General features: G+C 39.1%; 1 protein-coding gene across 1 annotated transcript in view; it reads left to right on the top strand.

Moving 5' to 3' along the window:
* Positions 1-329: 329 nt before the first annotated feature.
* Positions 330-19,940, top strand: part of LOC125225550 — a 41,364-nt gene continuing 21,753 nt past the window's right edge. Inside the window, exon 1 of the mRNA XM_048129308.1 lies at positions 330-339. Within this exon, the coding sequence (XP_047985265.1) occupies positions 330-339 (10 nt within the window). The remainder of the gene's footprint in view (positions 340-19,940) is intronic.

The following is a 19,940-nucleotide window of genomic DNA, read 5'->3' as shown; positions in this document are numbered from 1 at the left end:
GATGTTTTCTTAGTATGTATTTATCTATTTATTTTAAGCATGTATATTGTCGCTTAGTACCCATAGTACAAGCTTTATTTAGTTTGGGCCTAAGTTGACCTGTGTAAGGTGTCCCCAATATGTATATAAATGAATTAACCTTCGCAACAAATGTAATATACGATAATGCGTTTTTCTTTCTGTCGTGACACTGACTTACTGTCACTTTATTTCTTTATATCAACTCCTTTTCGACAACACCCGACGAGGAGGCCGTAAAAAGAAGTGTTAAAAGAATTTTTGAATAAAGGCGCAAAGAATAATTTTAAATTAGCCAAGATTAGCACGACATGGATGAAGGTAACTTCCAACATGCAAATTCCTTCAACCCCCTACATGAATGTCCGGAGTTAAAGAATGCGGGTCACTGGAATACTTGCAGCGGGTCAAAGGGTTAACAAGGTAACTCCGTAATTTGACGGGAACTTTGCAAAATTTGACCGTACCAAAGACATATATCTAACTCCGTATAGACGGATAAAGTCTAAGAAAAAACGTACCTCAAGGCCCTAGAGAAAAAGGTACGGTGGCCTAGATGGCGTTACACCTTTGGGGAACGCTCGGCTAGATGGCTAGAATAAAAAGTTTTAGGTACCCTTTTTTGTCTCTTATTAAGATGGAAAGAGCTCCTGAGTAGAAAAGGTATGAAAATAAAAAACAAAGTGAAATCGACAGCAAAACACAGACAAACATTGATGACGTTTGTATGTATAATAAGTAGAATATGTAAATTATAAAACAGTAGACTCTTGCTTCGTAACAGAAGCTGAGTTAAGTAGACACGCAAGATTTCACGAACTAACCAGGTACTTACAGATTTGCACTGCACAAACTTTGCATGCATTTAAATAAAAATAAATAAATAAATAAATATTATAGGGTCATTCTTACACAGATTGACTGAGGCCCACGGTAAGCCCAAGAAGGCTTGTGTTGTGGGTACTCAGACAACGATATATATAATATATAAATACTTATATACATAGAAAACATCCATGACTCAGGAACAAATATCTGTGCTAATCACACAAATAAATGCCCTTACCGGGATTCGAACCCGGGACCGCGGCGTAGCAGGCAGGGTCACTACCGACTGCGCCAGACCGGTAAACTTTTGCAATAATATTTTTTTTTTTTTGGTTTCGCTAAGCTTTTGCAATAATTGTCATCCTACCTATAGCTTAACAACTTGTTTGTTTACGGTCTACACAAGAGAACTTTCCTCCACCCGATGCGGAGACAAAAGTTCGTATCTTCAATTTATCAATCGCAAAATAATTCACATCTAAATATCTTACCTACTATTTTCTGAATTTCCTTTTTTCAACTCTTTCTTCAACTCTTGCCCTCTTTCAATTCTCTATTTTTACTTGTTACGCGTAAATAATATTTATTAAGGGTTACCCTCATCTGGCAGAATAATTTTGGTCAGAAACACACTCCGCATAACATGTTTCGCAGAAAAACTTTCGATCGAATTTTGCCTAAAACTTAGTTGACATTATTACTACCACGCATACGACACATTTGGCAGAATATTGTTTATACAGAATATTACTTTGGTCGACTTTGATTTAGCATAATTTTATGTTCCATAATAATCGTATAGCATACTATTACAAGAGCAGAATTATGACACGCTATCGAAAAGGAAATACTGTCCCAGAGCCCCCGTTAGGTACGATGACGAGCGAAGCGAGGAGGAGTGTTAGGTATCTTGCATCCCCAACACATCCGTCTCGCTATCAAAAAGCAAATTGCAACTTTATGCCGCCCAAATATTATGCACAAATATTATCTGCAAAAGTAGTATTCGGCTAGAAGACTATTAGGTATGCTCATCAATTTTATGCCAACGTACGATTCGGTATTATAAAAATTTGCAAAATGATTGATGCCAAAGCATATTCCGCGTAAGGTGTTTCTGCCAAACGTGACTTCTGCCAAGAACTATTATTCAAATCAGATATATACGAAAAAAGTTTTAACAACGATGCATCTTTTAAACATTTTCACAATAGGTACTGGAAAAAGGAACCGGTTTAAGTCCAAGTTACCACTGTTAAGATAATTACTTCATTTTTGACAACCCTAGTTAGTCGACCTTGATGCCGGCCATGATTTGACCTTGAACCACTGTCAAACGTCGGTTTTGTAGGAAGTGTCCTTTCTGTACGTTTGTACTAAGTATTATTTATTCTGTGAAAAAGGGTATGGTAAAACATACCTACGACGTTTTGGACGCGAATGTTTGTACTTTGCGGCCGCAATTAAAAGTTTGTAGGTAATCTCCTCTCGTCCATTCTATGGGTAAAAGTTAGCAAGTATTATTGATTTTTCCGTCAATTCATTGAATGCGTAATCTAGGTACTTTATTTGAATAAAGTATTTTACGATATACAACCGTGTTTTTTTGTTTTCCGTTAAATTCGACACGCAGTTAGGTTCATCATCAGGAACCACTCTGTATATCGCTTTTCATTAATTTCGATTTTTTTTTCCTTTCCATACATAACAAATGAATTAATAAGTGTGAGATGACCTTAATAATAACATTAAAGTCAGTGTCAAGTGTCTGACGGCAAATGTCAAAACAAATAACATAAGGAAGTGGTAAGGGATGCCACACACCGTGTTCAGTATTTAATTTATTTTTTTAATAATTCGATAAACGTAAGAGAGAAAGAGGCATATGTTCAGCAGTGGACGCAAATATGCTGAGAAGAGAGAGAGAAGAGAGAAGAGAGAAAGACGCTAGTTTCTAAAGAAATTAACTGCATTTGACCTAAAGAACCTTTTCTTAAAGTAAACGGAATTCAATAAAAACACTGTGTATTTTTATGTTATAGGTACATAATATATATTATATCGTATAAAGTATTTTTAAACGTCAAAGAAACAAATAGAGGGTCATTGACCTCACGTATCTCAGTTACTTAGGACAAGCACCTGCAGTATTAAGCCGTAACTTTTCCATTTCTGTTACCTAGTTACGTTACTTCTCACTGGAACTTTCAGCTAATGTCTCTGCCGGACGTCTTGAACCTAATGCGATTTTGTCTTGAGACTTTTAAGACTTGTAAGTTTTGTGAGATTTCAGTTTATCTGACCTTTTAACCCTTAAATGCATGACTTTGACAAAGATTTTTCAAATTTGAATTTTGACATGCTGTCAATAGAGTCAAAAATGCATGATGCATTTATATACATCACTATGCATTTTAAGGGTTAAATATATACGGATGCAGTGCGAAAAGCTCGTCCTTCGTATTTTTCCGGAAACATTCGTATTTGTCATGCTAAAGCAGACAGCGTCAGTAAGGTACAGCGGGGCAAATCTCGACTGGGGGACAAATGTAACTGGTCCATTTTTTCCATGTTTTACAATGTTTGCATTATTAAGTAGAATGTCCACCGGTTATATATTATGGTAGGCGTGTTCAGTGGATAATTCAATTCAATTCAATTCAAAATATCTTTATTCATGTAGGCCTAATTACAAGCTCTGATGAATAGTTCATTAAATATATATTATGATATGATCTTAATCTAACCTAATTATCAGAGCAATTTATTGTTGTAATTATTGTTCATAATAATATTGAGTCTTTAATATACAATTTCATACAGAAATAATCGTTAAAAATCGATACATATAGAACTCAACATTATAGTGTAATAATGGAAAACATTTATTAGTTACAATTGTTCCAAACAGTGACATTTGGTGCAGTGGAACTGCTGATGATGGTTAGAACGGAACTCCTCAAATCTGAACGGCACACTTATAGTGACTTTGGTATTTTTATAAGAACAGCATGCGAACTGCTGATGAACTGCTGATGAAGAGTGAGCCGCCCCTGGTTAGAGTTCCGTTCTGATAATCAATATAATCATTCTCATCTGTAAGTACTTCAGAATAATCCAAATTTCAAAATTGGTTCAGAAATGACGGAGATATCGAATAACAAACATTAAAAAATATACAGACGAATTGATAACATAATCCAACATTTGAAAGTATTTATCACCAGAACCCCAAAGGAAGGCGGTTTTTTTTTCTTAAAAATTATTATGTTATAAGTAGGTACATACATTATATCGTATAAAGTATTTTTAAACGTCAAAGAAACAAATAGAGGGTCATTGGCCTCACGTATCTCAGTTACTTAGGACAAGCACCTGCAGTATTGAGCCGTAACTTTTCCATTTCTGTTACCTAGTTACGTTACTTCTCACTGGAACTTTCAGCTAATGTCTCTGCCGGACGTCTTGAACCTAATGCGATTTTGTCTTGAGACTTTTAAGGCTTGTAAGTTTTGTGAGATTTCAGTTTATCTGACCTTTTAACCCTTAAATGCATGACTTTGACAAAGATTTATTCAAATTTGAATTTTGACATGCTGTCAATAGAGTCAAAAATGCATGATGCATATATACATCACTATGCATTTAAGGGTTAAATAAATAAATAAATAAATAAATATTATAGGACGTTCTTACACAGATTGACCGAGTCCCACGGTAAGCTCAAAAAGGCTTGTGTTATGGGTATTCAGACAACGATACATATAATATACAAACTTATATACATAGAAAACATCCATGACTCAGGAACAAATATCTGTGCTCATCACACAAATAAATGCCCTTACCAGGATTCGAACCCGGGACCGCGGCGTAGCAGGCAGGTCACTACACGCTAGGCCAGACCGGTCGTCCGGATAAATAATACGGATGGAGTGCGAAAAGCTCGACCTTCGTATTTTTCCGGAAACATTCGTATTTGTCATGCTAAATCAGACAGGTACAGGTAGTAAGGTACAGCGGGGCAAATCTCGACTGGGGGACAAATGTAACTGGTCCATTTTTTCCATGTTTTACAATGTTTGCATTATTAAGTAGAGTGTCCACCGGTTATACACAGAGTGGGGCCTGTAACAAAGGCGAAGAATTGAACTCTAGGCTATTCTCCTTATACTGATCAACATTTGTTCGGCGACTTTTAAAAATAACTTGTATTTTGATTTTTATCACCCTTGAAAGTTTTTTCTAAGAGGTAATGTATTGCGAATTCTGTTAAGTCTAAAGTGTGACAGACAACGTCAATGACAACAATAATGGCGTACATTGAAGCTAATATTTATTTTGTATGAAAAATTAAAATTTTAAAGACTTCATAATTTTTAAAAGTCACTGAACAAATGTTGATCAGTATAAGGAGAATAGCCTACAGTTCAATTCTTCGCCTTTGTTACAGGCCCCACTCTGTATATTATGGTAGGCGTGTTCAGTGGATAATTCAATTCAATTCAATTCAAAATATCTTTATTCATGTAGGCCTAATTACAAGCTCTGATGAATAGTTCATTACATATATATTATGATATGATCTTAATCTAACCTAAGTAATTATCAGAGCAATTTATTGTTGTAATTATTGTTCATAATAATATTGAGTCTTTAATATACAATTTCATACAAAAATAATCGTTAAAAATCGATACATATAGAACTCAACATTATAGTGTAATAATGGAAAACATTTATTAGTTACAATTGTTCCCCCAGTCGAGATTTGTCCCGCTGAACCTTACCAGCCCAGCCACGACATTGGTCTAAGCGCGACAGCGGTGAGCGGCAGCCATACGTGCGAATGAAAAGTCCCATCGCTGTGTCTCGCTCCAATATATAGCCGCCGCTCACCGCTGTCGCGCTTAGACCAATGTCGTGGCTCTTGTATTATACAGAAAGTGACATTTGAATAATGAATGACGAAAGAAACTGGTAAGGGAAACTGCAAATCACAACTTAAAATAGAAATTAATTTTCAAATTGAGAGTTTTGATCGATTCACGGTTATTTTCATTAGACTAATATTGACCGGGATATAGACCGTGATTACCTTTTTAATTTTTGTCGAGCTCCCGATATTTCGACGCAGTTGCATGCATCATAATCACGCAAAACTGAAGAAGGCGGGTGGATGTCAAAGTTGCGTAGACAGCGCGCGATCTACCCTCCTTGGCGCGCGTCGGCTGCGTTCACTTTCAGCGTTATCACTGGTTGCATTCACACTCAATGATATGTCTAAACACACTTGACTCACAGTGTCACTACGTTTGTTCAATCAAAAGGTGACGACCGGTCTGGCGCAGTCAGTAGTGACCCTGCCTGCTGCGCCGCGGTCCCGGGTTCGAATCCCGGTAAGGGCATTTATTTGTGTGATGAGCACAGATATTTGTTCCTGAGTCATGGATGTTTTCTATGTATATAAGTATTTATATATTATATATGTATATCGTTGTCTGAGTACCCACAACACAAGCCTTCTTGAGCTTACCGTGGGGCTCAGTCAATCTGTGTAAGAATGTCCTATAATATTTATTTATTTTTTATAAAAAGATTCGGTCAATTAAGTCTATTTGAAAAATTTATAGGTAATGTACATGTTACAAAATTTACATACGGTCCATCTTCGTCTAACATAACCCTGTTTCGGTTCACAGGACCAAAAATCCATATTTTTGGACCTGTGAACCGAAACAGGGTTATGTTGACAACTTACCAAATATTTACTCACTGATATAGGTACTTAGGTTGTTTATTTTTATGTATTTTATTTAGTTTGAGGATCCTCTTTAATTAATGACGACCGGTATGGCTCAGTCGGCAGTGACCCTGCCTGCTGAGCTGCGGTCCTGCATGGGTTCGAATGCTGAGCTGCGGTCCTGCATGGGTTCGAATCCCGGTAAGGGCATTTATTTGTGTGATGAGCACAGATATTTGTTCCTGAGTTATGGATGTTTTCTTAGTATGTATTTATCTATTTATTTTAAGCATGTATATTGTCGCTTAGCACCCATAGTATAAGCTTTATTTAGTTTGGGCCTAAGTTGACCTGTGTAAGGTGTCCCCAATATTTATATAAATGAATTAACCTTCGCAACAAATGTAATATACGATAATGCGTTTTTTTTCTGTCGTGACACTGACTTACTGTCACTTTATTTCTTTATATCAACTCCTTTTCGACAACACCCGACGAGGAGGCCGTAAAAAGAAGTGTTAAAAGAATTTTTGAATTAAGGCGCAAAGAATAATTTTAAATTAGCCAAGATTAGCACGACATGGATGAAGGTAACTTCCAACATGCAAATTCCTTCAACCCCCTACATGAATGTCCGGAGTTAAAGAATGCGGGTCACTGGAATACTTGCAGCGGGTCAAAGGGTTAACAAGGTAACTCCGTAATTTGACGGGAACTTTGCAAAATTTGACCGTACCAAAGACATATATGTAACTCCGTATAGACGGATAAAGTCTAAGAAAAAACGTACCTCAAGGCCCTAGAGAAAAAGGTACGGTGGCCTAGATGGCGTTACACCTTTGGAGAACGCTAGGCTAGATGGCGCTAATATTAATATTTGACATTTTAACACATATCAAGTTAACAATATGGCCAAATTGTCAAAACTGAGGTCCAAAAGTTTTAAGCTTGTGTCGAGAGATGGCAGTTTATGCAGTGTGATTACACATTTTACTTTGACAGTAACTTTCTATAATACTCGATCCTCTTTGACCGTACACAGGAGTATTTGAAACAGGAAATATTTGACTTGTAACGGAGTACGGTTGATACAAGTAATACAAAATACAAACGTTTATTCAGTAAGTAGGCCATATGTCAATTGGCACAATAGATGAAATATACTACATACGTTACACGAAAAACATGTCTCAACATAAGAAAACCTACATAAATCTGTAAAGAAATAAAAAAATAGTACCAAATATGTAGTCTGGCGATCAATACAATTTTTTCAATATGTTTCGAAATACTAAATAGTTCTTTGTTAATCGTTAACCGCTCGCTTCGATAAGAGCGAAGCTCTTAAATAATGATGGGGAACCACAATAGCCGAATCGCACCCAACGAAATTGTTGCTTAATTTATTTGTGCCGTCCTTTATAATGGAGATTTATCGAATGAATTTAATTAAGTTGCGGCTGCACTTATCTGGCAGGACGGGATAAAGCTACCAGTTGGAAAAGAGCAGTTTTACTATGTGAGTTTTGTGTTCTTAATGCGTTTCTTCGTTCGGTCGGGTTATAATGTGGCGTCGACTCTATTAGGGCAAAGCCATGATGCATCGACGAATTATGCCAAGCGCTGATGAAATCTCGCTGGTGGATTTATTGATCATTGGAGAATCTGGTTCAATTCTGCTGAATCGAATCAGGGTTCGTTAGGGCTCACCATTGTCCCACAAAAATGCTTTATGTACAGCAGTGCAGCCACAGTCGTGGAAAATTAAATTAAACCGTCTATACATACTCGTAGGCTCGTAGCACCGAACTGTGATCTCCAAATCTTTATTTGGATCGCATTCTGTCGACAGTGTGCGTTAAAAATATATATCTCTCTCTCTTCTTCCAAATCCTGTTACCCTCTGCTGGGGTGTAGGGCTCGAATCATATTTGTCAGCTACTTACTCCTAGCTTTTACCCGCGGCTTCGCTCGCGTGTAAAATTCGAAATTTGCAGAATGCTCCATATAAAATTCCACCCCCCCCCCCATTTTAGGAAAGTGTGGGGGGGGGGGTAAGAAAGAAACAAGTAGCCTATGGTCACTCTCCATCCTTTCAACTATCTCTACTTAAAAAATGGCACGTATTTAACCGGGCGACTAAATAACCATAGAAATGGGTATCAAATATAATAGTTTGGCGACTAAAATGGGGCCTCAAATTATTTCAATATGAGGTAGCATTTTAATGTCATTACGGCTACGGTTTATTCAGACGCGAGTACCAACTATTTATTTGGCAACTGAATTATTATATTGGAAACAATTTAAGAGAGACAGTTTAATAGGAAAACGGCTATCTATTAATATAAAATATACAGTTCTGTACGGTTGGCGGAATAACAATAAAATACGGAGCTCGATTACATGTGTTTATTGTTCAAACTCAACTTACAGACTACTCAATACATGGATGATACATGACATATATATCTATAGATACACATACACCACACGCCCCCTCTTCATTTAAAAAAAAATACATAATAGAGAGTGTGTTTTTTTTTTAGGAAACATATGGCTTAGTCCTATTTTTGTGCAATATATTTTGCTTATTTTTATTATCTAAAATGATTACATTTGGTTGTATATCCTTAACTACCTTATATGGGCCTAAATATAAAGGGTCCAATTTATTGGCGCGAGCTTCATTTTTTACCAAAATTAAATCGCCTTCTGCATATTTTACAGTGTTTACATCAGTGTCGTATCTGTATTTTCTTACCTCTTTACTTTTACAAAGATTTGTCTTAGCATCTAATTGCGACTTTTGAATCCTATATTTAAATTCGCATGGGTAATCGTTATGGTTATATAATGGGTCTAAAGTATCTGTTAGATGTGTCGGTATACTACATAATTTGCCAAAAACAAGTTCAAATGGGCTATATTTAGTTTCACTGTGTACAGTGGTATTGAAAGCAAAAGACCAATAAGGTATACAAAGTACCTAAGAATTATGCCATAGCAAATTTGGTAGGACTTATATTCTACTAAAAAAATAACCTAACACTAACCCACTTTTCTGCTAGCAGAAAATAATTCTGCTCCTATACCTCTAATATTATACTATACGATTATCACGGTAATTTTTTTAAATGCCATGTCGGTGGTAAACAAGCATACGATCAGCCTGATGGAAAGTGGTCACCGTAACCTATGGACGCCTGCTACTCAAGGGGTATCATATGCGCGTTACCGACCCATTAGAAGCTTATACACTCCTTTTTGCTGTATATTTATTATAAAATGATTTGGTACGCGTTCCCTTATAGAGATATTTAAATACTACTCGTGGTTTACGGGTCGCAAATACCATGTTTGAATAGAATAGAATAGAATAGAATAAACATTTATTCGTGAACACAGGCAAGACAAAATACACATAATAACAACAAGACGGAAAGGAATGAAGTGCCACGAAATGGCCTCATCTCAGCGTGTTGCTGGTGACTTCCAGCGCTGATTTTCCGATGGGACCATCGTTTCCATAAAGAAACGATTTTATACAATACAATACAATACAAATACTCTTTATTGCACACCTCAATACACGAAACAACATAGCAAGTATAAACAACAACTTAAGAGGTAAAACAAGAGGCGGTCTTATCGCTAAAGAGCGATCTCTTCCAGACAACCTAGGTAGTGGAGAATAATAAATTTAACCTTGTAAGTAGGTGTACTAAATGTAGACTTAGAGGAAATCTAGCACAAACTATACTACGCAAAACAATATACTACACACATAAAAATAAAATACAATACATAAACATACAAATACATATATATATATAACAAATTACATGCCAGCTATATTTTATATGTTTTTTTAAAAAAAACCTACTTCCCAGTAATTTTTTTAGTTGCCTCCGCAATTTAAATACTACTTTAAACGATGAGCTAAGTATAATTATTTAGGTGCTAACATCTATATGACTACAAATATTAAAAATCTTACGCTTTACAATACTAGGTGCCAATTATTATTTTAGTCGCCAAAGTATTGTTTAATGTTCCTAGGCAATATTTTTGTCGCTTGAAATTTGCTGCCGTTTTTTCAATAATAGTGATGCTTAATATTTGAGGCTCATATATTTTTTTTTGTCGCCACAATATTAAAACACAGCCAAATTATATTATTGTATGCCCGACTTAACTTCCCGTTTAATATTTTAGTTGCCCGGTTAATTATATGCCTTAAAAAATCACGTCAATTCGTTGCTTAGCTTTGCCGTGAAAGACGGACAAACAGACCCACACACTTTCCCATTTATAATATTAAATAAGTAAGTAAATACGAATGAGATTACTAAGGTCCACCAATGCTAAGCTAAGTATTGTTATAACAAGGAGGATAATAAATTAACCAAAGAAAACACCCAACAAACAAGACTAAATGAGTTCCTAAGCGCCCGGGCCTTAACCGCACATTTAGTATTTCACCAGCTCATTTTTAGGCTACGCTAAGTATGCCACTCAATTAACTACATGCCACATTTATATCCTAGGTTAAATGGGTTAGCTTAATCGCGTTAGTATATCAACAGTGTAGTCCTAATACAACAACAGCGTACTTAAGCTGGTGTCTGACCGCGAGCGATAAACGAGAAGCCATAAGCAATTCATTCAGCCTTTTTAGAATACTTTGATCGGCATGGTAATCGGCGGTGGTTGTTTACCCTCTGTCCTTGATGAATTCGAGCGCAATGTAAGTAAGAATTGTTTTTTGTTAGCCTGTTTTAGTTTTCCAATGCTGGGCAAAGGCAAACGATGGGGCTGAGTGGAGGAAAAGAGAGGAGGCCTTTGCCCAGCAGTGGGCAACTAAAACAGGCCAGTAAGATACTGAATAAGCGAAAAACATTGAAAAACTATTTTTAAAAAAAATGTGTCCAACCTCACGATAGCGTTGTTCTAAGTCAGAGTGTGAGTGGGCAATCTTAGCAATTGGGCCATAGGTACTTGGAGATTATTAGCATAACTGGAGACATACTTACCTTGTCCACTATTGAACGAAGACAGAATCTCAGTGCTAAAAATCGTGTGTATGATAATAATTTCGCGCGATCGCAAGTCATCAATAAGTCACCTTAGGTAGCCATGACAATCGCATACTGCAAACGCCGAACAAAACACATCGGAATCACCGACGAAACAGGAATGCCACCTTAACCGTCTAAGCCAGGACCTAGCTGATTAAGCCGACCGCTAAATCCTGCAATAAGGCCGCCACAGCTAAATGAGTCGGATGACCTAACCCGGAACAGAGGCTTAGAGACCTAAGTCTAGGCTTCAACTTTCTAGACCCGTAAAAAGATACCTCTGGCCATTGAGAAGACTGTGAAGCAATTTTAAGGTATATTGATTCAGAAGCCTCATATTTTATGGTTTTGATTCGCAGATATCTAGTGGTAGGAATTCTACCTTAAACAGTGGTCGATTAAGTTCACCGCTAATCCTGCAATGGCCACCGCAGCTAAGTGAGTCGTATGATCTGACCCGGGACAGAGGCTTAGAGACATATAAGTCTAGGCTTCAACTTTCCAGTCATAAAAAAGGATCCTCTGGGTACGTAGCCGAATGGCACAAACGCTCACGAAACGAAACGCTCGTAGATATCTATTTCTATCGCTCTTGCGTATTGGCGTGACAGAGCCAGACTACCTTTCGCGGCGTTTCGTTATCGTTTCGCGTCGCAGAAATTCCATTCGGCTACGGCACCTGGCCTTGAAAAGGCCGTTTGTATTTAGACTACACCAGTTAATACTTATGACGTGGTAACGTTTTTCCCATAGAGTAACGTATTCTAAAAGGTATAAAACTATATACAGTGGAAACTGGATAAGTGGAACCTGGGTAAGTGGAAAACCTCTTTAAGTGGACCCAAGTTCTCGGTCCCAGTCCCTTAGCAACGAATTACCTCTATAAGTGGAATTTTGGGACCTCTATAAGCGGAATCCATTTTTTTGTAAATTTCTTATTTTTACCTCTGCAACTGGAAGCTTTTTCGTCTCCGAAACCTCTATGAGTGGAAAAGCTTGGCGTTATAAAATTTGTATTTTCTATAAACCACCGCAAGGGGGGTAGTTTGTTTCGTTAACATTATGGTCTGTGTTTTAACACTTTTAACTACATTATAGGTAGGCTATGTATTCCCAATATTCCGATTATTTTATCAAAATATATCTCTCCCTAAAAACCACAGATAAACAACAAGCGAAATGCTTTTTTTATACTATGTTGGTGGCAAACAAGCATACGGTCCGCCTAATGGAAAGCGGTCACCGTAACCTATGGACGCCTGCAACTCAAGGAGTGTCACATGCGCGTTGCCAACCCATTAGAAGGGAAAAGGGTTAAAAAGCATCCATAGTTATGTACCAAGGTGATAATAGTTAACTTCTCGCTGTAGGTGTCGGGAGGCGTGTCAAAGAAAGTGCAATCCACGCTTCGTTAGGGTCAGCGCGCAACGGCGCTATTCCACACGTTCTAATATAAACTCGTGACATTGTGGTCACAGTTAACTTCTCTCTGTAGGTGTCGGGAGGCGTGTCAAAGAAAGTGCAATCCACGCTTCGTTAGGGTCAGCGCGCCACGGCGCTATTCCACACGTTCTAATATAAATTCGTGACATTGTGGTCACAGTTAACTTCTCTCTGTATTAGGTGTCGGGAGATGTGTCAAAGAAAGTGCAATCCACGCTTCGTTAGGGTCAGCGCGCCACGGCGCTATTCCACACGTTCTAATATAAACTCGTGACATTGTGGTCACAGTTAACTTCTCTCTGTAGGTGTCGCAAGACTTGTCAAAGAAAGTGCAATCCACGCTTCTTTAGGGTCAGCGCGCCACGGCGCTATTCCACACGTTCTAATATAAACTCGTGACATTGTGGTCACAGTTAACTTCTCTCTGTAGGTGTCGCAAGACTTGTCAAAGAAAGTGCAATCCACGCTTCTTTAGGGTCAGCGCGCAACGTCGCTATTCCACACGTTCTAATATAAACTCGTGACATTGTGGTCACAGTTAACTTCTCGCTGTAGGTGTCGGGAGGCGTGTCAAAGAAAGTGCAATCCACGCTTCGTTAGGGTCAGCGCGCCACGGCGCTATTCCACACGTTCTAATGTAAACTCGTGACATTGTGGTCACAGTTAACTCCTCTCTGTAGGTGTCGGGAGGCGTGTCAAAGAAAGTGCAATCCACGCTTCGTTAGGGTCAGCGCGCCAGGGCGCTATTCCACACGTTCTAATATAAACTCGTGACATTGTGGTCACAGTTAACTTCTCTCTGTAGGTGTCGCAAGACTTGTCAAAGAAAGTGCCATCCACGCTTCTTTAGGGTCAGCGCGCCACGGCGCTATTCCACACGTTCTAATATAAACTCGTGACATTGTGGTCACAGTTAACTTCTCTCTGTACCTAGGTGTCGGGAGATGTGTCAAAGAAAGTGCAATCCACGCTTCGTTAGGGTCAGCGCGCCACGGCGCTATTCCACACGTTCTAATATAAATTCGTGACATTGTGGTCACAGTTAACTCCTCTCTATAGGTGTCGGGAGGCGTGTCAAAGAAAGTGCAATCCACGCTTCGTTAGGGTCAGCGCGCCACGGCGCTATTCCACACGTTCTAATATAAACTCGTGACATTGTGGTCACAGTTAACTTCTCTTTGTAGATGTCGGGAGACGTGTCAAAGAAAGTGCAATCCACGCTTTGTTAGGGTCAGCGCGCCACGGCGCTATTCCACACGTTCTAATATAAACTCGTGACATTGTGGTCACAGTTAACTCCTCTCTGTAGGTGTCGGGAGGCGTGTCAAAGAAAGTGCAATCCACGCTTTGTTAGGGTCAGCGCGCCACGGCGCTATTCCACACGTTCTAATATAAACTCGTGACATTGTGGTCACAGTTAACTTCTCTCTGTAGGTGTCGGGGAGATGTGTCAAAGAAAGTGCAATCCACGCTTCGTTAGGGTCAGCTCGCCACGGCGCTATTCCACACGTTCTAATATAAACTCGTGACATTGTGGTCACAGTTAACTTCTCTCTGTAGACGTCGGGAGATGTGTCAAAGAAAGTGCAATCCACGCTTCGTTAGGGTCAGCGCGCCACGGCGCTATTCCAGACGTTCTAATATAAACTCGTGACATTGTGGTCACAGTTAACTTCTCTCTGTATTAGGTGTCGGGAGATGTGTCAAAGAAAGTGCAATCCACGCTTCGTTAGGGTCAGCGCGCTACGGCGCTATTCCACACGTTCTAATATAAACTCGTGACATTGTGGTCACAGTTAACTTCTCTCTGTATTAGGTGTCGGGAGATGTGTCAAAGAAAGTGCAATCCACGCTTCGTTAGGGTCAGCTCGCAACGGCGCTATTCCACACGTTCTAATATAAACTCGTGACATTGTGGTCACAGTTAACTCCTCTCTGTAGGTGTCGGGAGGCGTGTCAAAGAAAGTGCAATCCACGCTTCGTTAGGGTCAGCGCGCAACAGCGCTATTCCACACGTTCTAATATAAACTCGTGACATTGTGGTCACAGTTAACTTCTCTCTGTAGGTGTCGGGAGGCGTGTCAAAGAAAGTGCAATCCACGCTTCGTTAGGGTCAGCGCGCCACGGCGCTATTCCACACGTTCTAATATAGAATAGAATAGAATAGAATAGAATAGAAATCGTTTATTCGTGGTAAATTACAATAGGTATTAAAAATACAAACATTTAATTATTAAAACATAATATAAAAATTATCGTTTACCACGAAATGGTCCCGCCTCAGCATAATGCTAACCATACAGTCAGCGCTGGTCTTCCGGCGACACCATTTGTGGGCCACGGACGCAAACGTGCAACACGGCCTTAATATAACTTGAACGCGCCCATTTGTCATTCTTGGGTCGACGCCATCTTGTTGCGCCTGCGCGCTGCACGATGGGTTAGGTGTCATGATGACATTCATATGACATTTGAGAACTGAGAAAACGAAAACCATGTTGCACGTTTCACGATTGATATAAAATTACAATTCTACATTTCAAACAGTTCAATCTGCTAAAAAAGTAATAACTACATGGAACAAGCATAACGTTAACTCGTTACACGGAAAAATAAGTGCAATAATACATTGATTAAGTTCTTTGTACAAAAGCGTTTACGTTGCCGAAGCGTGTGTGCTCCGAAGTGCCAAGAAACAATATGCATACAGTTATCACCTATATAAGTGACGATTGGGTTACAACAATTATACCCACAAGTTACGATGCGGCAATAAATTGCGAAAACGCGGACACGAGATCAACAAGTGCGCTTTGGCTGTGTCTGTAAAGAAAGGACATAAAACAGGTATGCCTTTTACTACCTAATATAAACTCGTGACATTGTGGTCACAGTTAACTTCTCTCTGTATTAGGTGTCGGGAGATGTGTCAAAGAAAGTGCAATCCACGCTTCGTTAGGCTCAGCGCGCCACGGCGCTATTCCACACGTTCTAATATAAACTCGTGACATTGTGGTCACAGTTAACTTCTCTCTGTAGGTGTCGGGAGGCGTGTCAAAGAAAGTGCAATCCACGCTTCGTTAGGGTCAGCGCGCCACGGCGCTATTATTCCACACGTTCTAATATAAATTCGTGACATTGTGGTCACAGTTAACTTCTCTCTGTATTAGGTGTCGGGAGATGTGTCAAAGAAAGTGCAATCCACGCTTCGTTAAGGTCAGCGCGCCACGGCGCTATTCCACACGTTCTAATATAAACTCGTGACATTGTGGTCACAGTTAACTTCTCTCTGTAGGTGTCGGGAGGCGTGTCAAAGAAAGTGCAATCCACGCTTCGTTAGGGTCAGCGCGCCACGGCGCTATTCCGCACGTTCTAATATAAATCCAAATAGCACTAGACCCTACTCATAGTGTTGTGTTCCTGTCGGTGAGTAAGGTTGCCAGAGCTCAACGAGGGTGCGGTGAGCTGATGACGGGAGGACTTACGGAACTAACTTGTTCCGTCTATTGTCCTTTGAGTCGTCGGCAACCCGAACCCTCCTTAGAACTTGTACACTCCTTTTTGCTGTGTACTTAACACAGCAAAAGGGAATGTACAAGTTTCTAATGGGGTGGCAACGCGCATGTGACACTGTTTGAGTTGCAGGCGTCCATAGGTTACGGTGACCGCTTTACATCAGGCGGGCCGTATACTTGTTTGCCACCGACGTAGTATAAAAAAAAACTCGTGACATTGTGGTCACAGTTAACTTCTCTCTGTAGGTGTCGGGAGATGTGTCAAAGAAAGTGCAATCCACGCTTCGTTAGGGTCAGCGCGCCACGGCGCTATTCCACACGTTCTAATATAAACTCGTGACATTGTGGTCTCAGTTAACTTCTCTCTGTAGGTGTCGCAAGACTTGTCAAAGAAAGTGCAATCCACGCTTCTTTAGGGTCAGCGCGCAACGTCGCTATTCCACACGTTCTAATATAAACTTGTGACATTGTGGTCACAGTTAACTTCTCTCTGTAGGTGTCGGGAGGCATGTCAAAGAAAGTGCAATCCACGCTTCGTTAGGGTCAGCGCGCCACGGCGCTATTCCACACGTTCTAACATAAACTCGTGACATTGTGGTCACAGTTAACTTCTCTTTGTAGATGTCGGGAGACGTGTCAAAGAAAGTGCAATCCACGCTTTGTTAGGGTCAGCGCGCCACGGCGCTATTCCACACGTTCTAATATAAACTTGTGACATTGTGGTCACAGTTAACTTCTCTTTGTAGATGTCGGGAGACGTGTCAAAGAAAGTGCAATCCACGCTTTGTTAGGGTCAGCGCGCAACAGCTCAATTAGACATATTAAGTAAAACGCTAACTCATGGCATTGCTTCATCGAGTGCGGAGCAAATGGAAAATACAGAAAGTAGAACCATAATAAGAGATATGCACCTATCTCTCCACTCACCCGGTACATGCGGAGGTTAGAGATACCAAGCATAAATATAGTTAAAATGTAAGTACATATATTATTATAATACTCCAAATTTGGCGTGACCTGCAACTAACTACAGGTTAAATAAATAACTTTTCTAAGTTGTTGGTTCAAGAGCTTATTTTACAAATAAATGTTTCTGAAGACTCATGTTATTTTAGCTACCTAACATGTGTCAAAGAACTATTATTTGACTGACAATTAAACATAAGTAACAAAATATTAAACATACCATTAAAACTAAAGTTAAATCTAAAAATAAATAAAAACTACATAACAAACTAATAGGTATAGTTATATGCATATAAAAATACTTACTACCTACAGGGATAACCCAGTTATAAGGAAAATACCAAGGAATATCATTATTTTGTAGTTCAATGACGGAAATATGTGGATTATACTCCGTAATATTTCAAATATATTATTTTAGTTGATTACACTCTGGGTGGAAAGGTAAGATGGCAGTCGCTTTCGTAAAAAACTAGCATCTTTGACAAATCTTGTGATTATAACAAGCAACATGTACCTACACTGTAAATAGTTTCGTTCGATATATGTGTTTATTTCATGCTGCGCATACATATTTTGGGTGGCACTCTAACTTAAAACCTATGTGTATATTATTTTATTTCATGTTGTAAATGTCAGCTTTTTTTATACCACGTCGGTGGCAAACAGGTATACGGCTTTCAGTTGTTTTGTGTGCCTAATAAATAAAAAAATAAATAAATAGATTACTTTTCAAAGCGGACCTCAGGCTCTCATAACATGACTCATGAGCCATATCCGCTTGTGTCCACGCCAGTAAAGATCCAGTCTTTTAACGATGACTCACTTAATATATGCCTAGAAATATGAACAAGTCATGTCATTAAAACGTCTCGAATAGAGCCTCAGCCGCTAACGATCCCTAGGCAATACTCACGCAACAGTGGGCGCCCAACAACACAACGCCACCGTAACTTATGCTTTATTCGAACGGGATAAGGTCCTGTTTCGTGTGACTTGGTAAATAAGCCAGATCTAAACTTGGAGTAAAGACACTACGCTTTCAACGTTTGACGCTGTGAAGTCTTGTTCTGTCAATAATTAAGAGGATTTAAACTTGTATGAAACTTGCATTTAATATAATGTTAACTAATATATTTGTGTTGGTGCAATTAAATATCACGTAACGAGGCGTTTTTAACCCCCGACGCAAAAACGACGGGGTGTTATAAGTCTGACGTGTCTGTCTGTGTGTGTGTCTGTCTGTCTGCCTGTTTGTATGTCTGTGTGTGTGTCCCTAACGGATGAACCGATTCCGATTTAGTTTTTTTTTTGTCTGAAAGCTGAGTTAGTCGGGAGTGTTCTTAGCCATGTTTCATGAAAATCGGTATATTATGTCGCGGTCGGGGGTTTTTTCAAAATTTTAATTTATGTTTTTGTTGACTTCAACTTACTGACGGCCGAAAGCTGCAAGCTACGATTATGGGACAAGTCAATGGATTTTACTGAGATCATTTAACAGGCTAAGTAGAAACTTTTTCTTGATCTATGATATATAATATGACATGATTGTGTGGTACAATCACACTATTTATAATGTTAGTTATATTTTTAATGTAAACGTGACTTAATCGCGTGTAATTTACGTTTATATTTGGCCTCACGTTACACAGAACTCACAGGCAGACTGGCGGGGAGTTGTATCAACGTCTTCTATCTGTACGAGTTTTTCAATCTACCCGCACTTTTATTTAAGTTTGTTATCGCTATTTTTGTTTTTCAATCGGAGTAACCGACCAACAAATGACCCAGCTATAGTCTATGTCGCGTCTTCAGTAAAAATATGAGAAAAATCGTATCAGTTTAAATCAATATAGTATAATTTTATTGTATACAGTACAAGAACAGAAGGCTCACTGCTTTGATGTTCACAAAATGCCGCCTCTCATAATTCTTACCTACATTAACAAACGGAGAGATGATGGATGAGAGGAGAGTAACGAAGAAAGTATATGAAAAAAGAGTGGAAGGGTCAGTTGTAAGTGAAAGACCTAGGCGAACTTTTCTTGTTCAAATCGGGGAAATATTGCAAAAAGGCCAGGTCAGAAGTACTCGAAACCGACGAGCGTGTATGAGAAACGTTATGAAAGTGTGTGAAGCGAAAGTGATTTGTCAGGATCGTAGTAAATGGAAATCCGTGATCTCTGCCTACCCCTCTGGGAAACAGGCGTGATTGTATGTATGTATGTATTAACAAACGGACCGCACGCGAGCAGCCGACATTGAGTTAATTGCGCCGTGCGAAGGTCGTCACCACTGAACGGGCCGCGAATACGCGGCCGTCGGCATATGCATTGTATCTCGGCA

Source organism: Leguminivora glycinivorella, chromosome 4 (assembly GCF_023078275.1).
Source record: "Leguminivora glycinivorella isolate SPB_JAAS2020 chromosome 4, LegGlyc_1.1, whole genome shotgun sequence".
Classification (NCBI taxonomy): Eukaryota; Metazoa; Arthropoda; class Insecta; order Lepidoptera; family Tortricidae; genus Leguminivora; species Leguminivora glycinivorella.
Note: the sequence above shows the minus strand (reverse complement) of the source record. Positions and strands in the feature narration are given on the sequence as shown.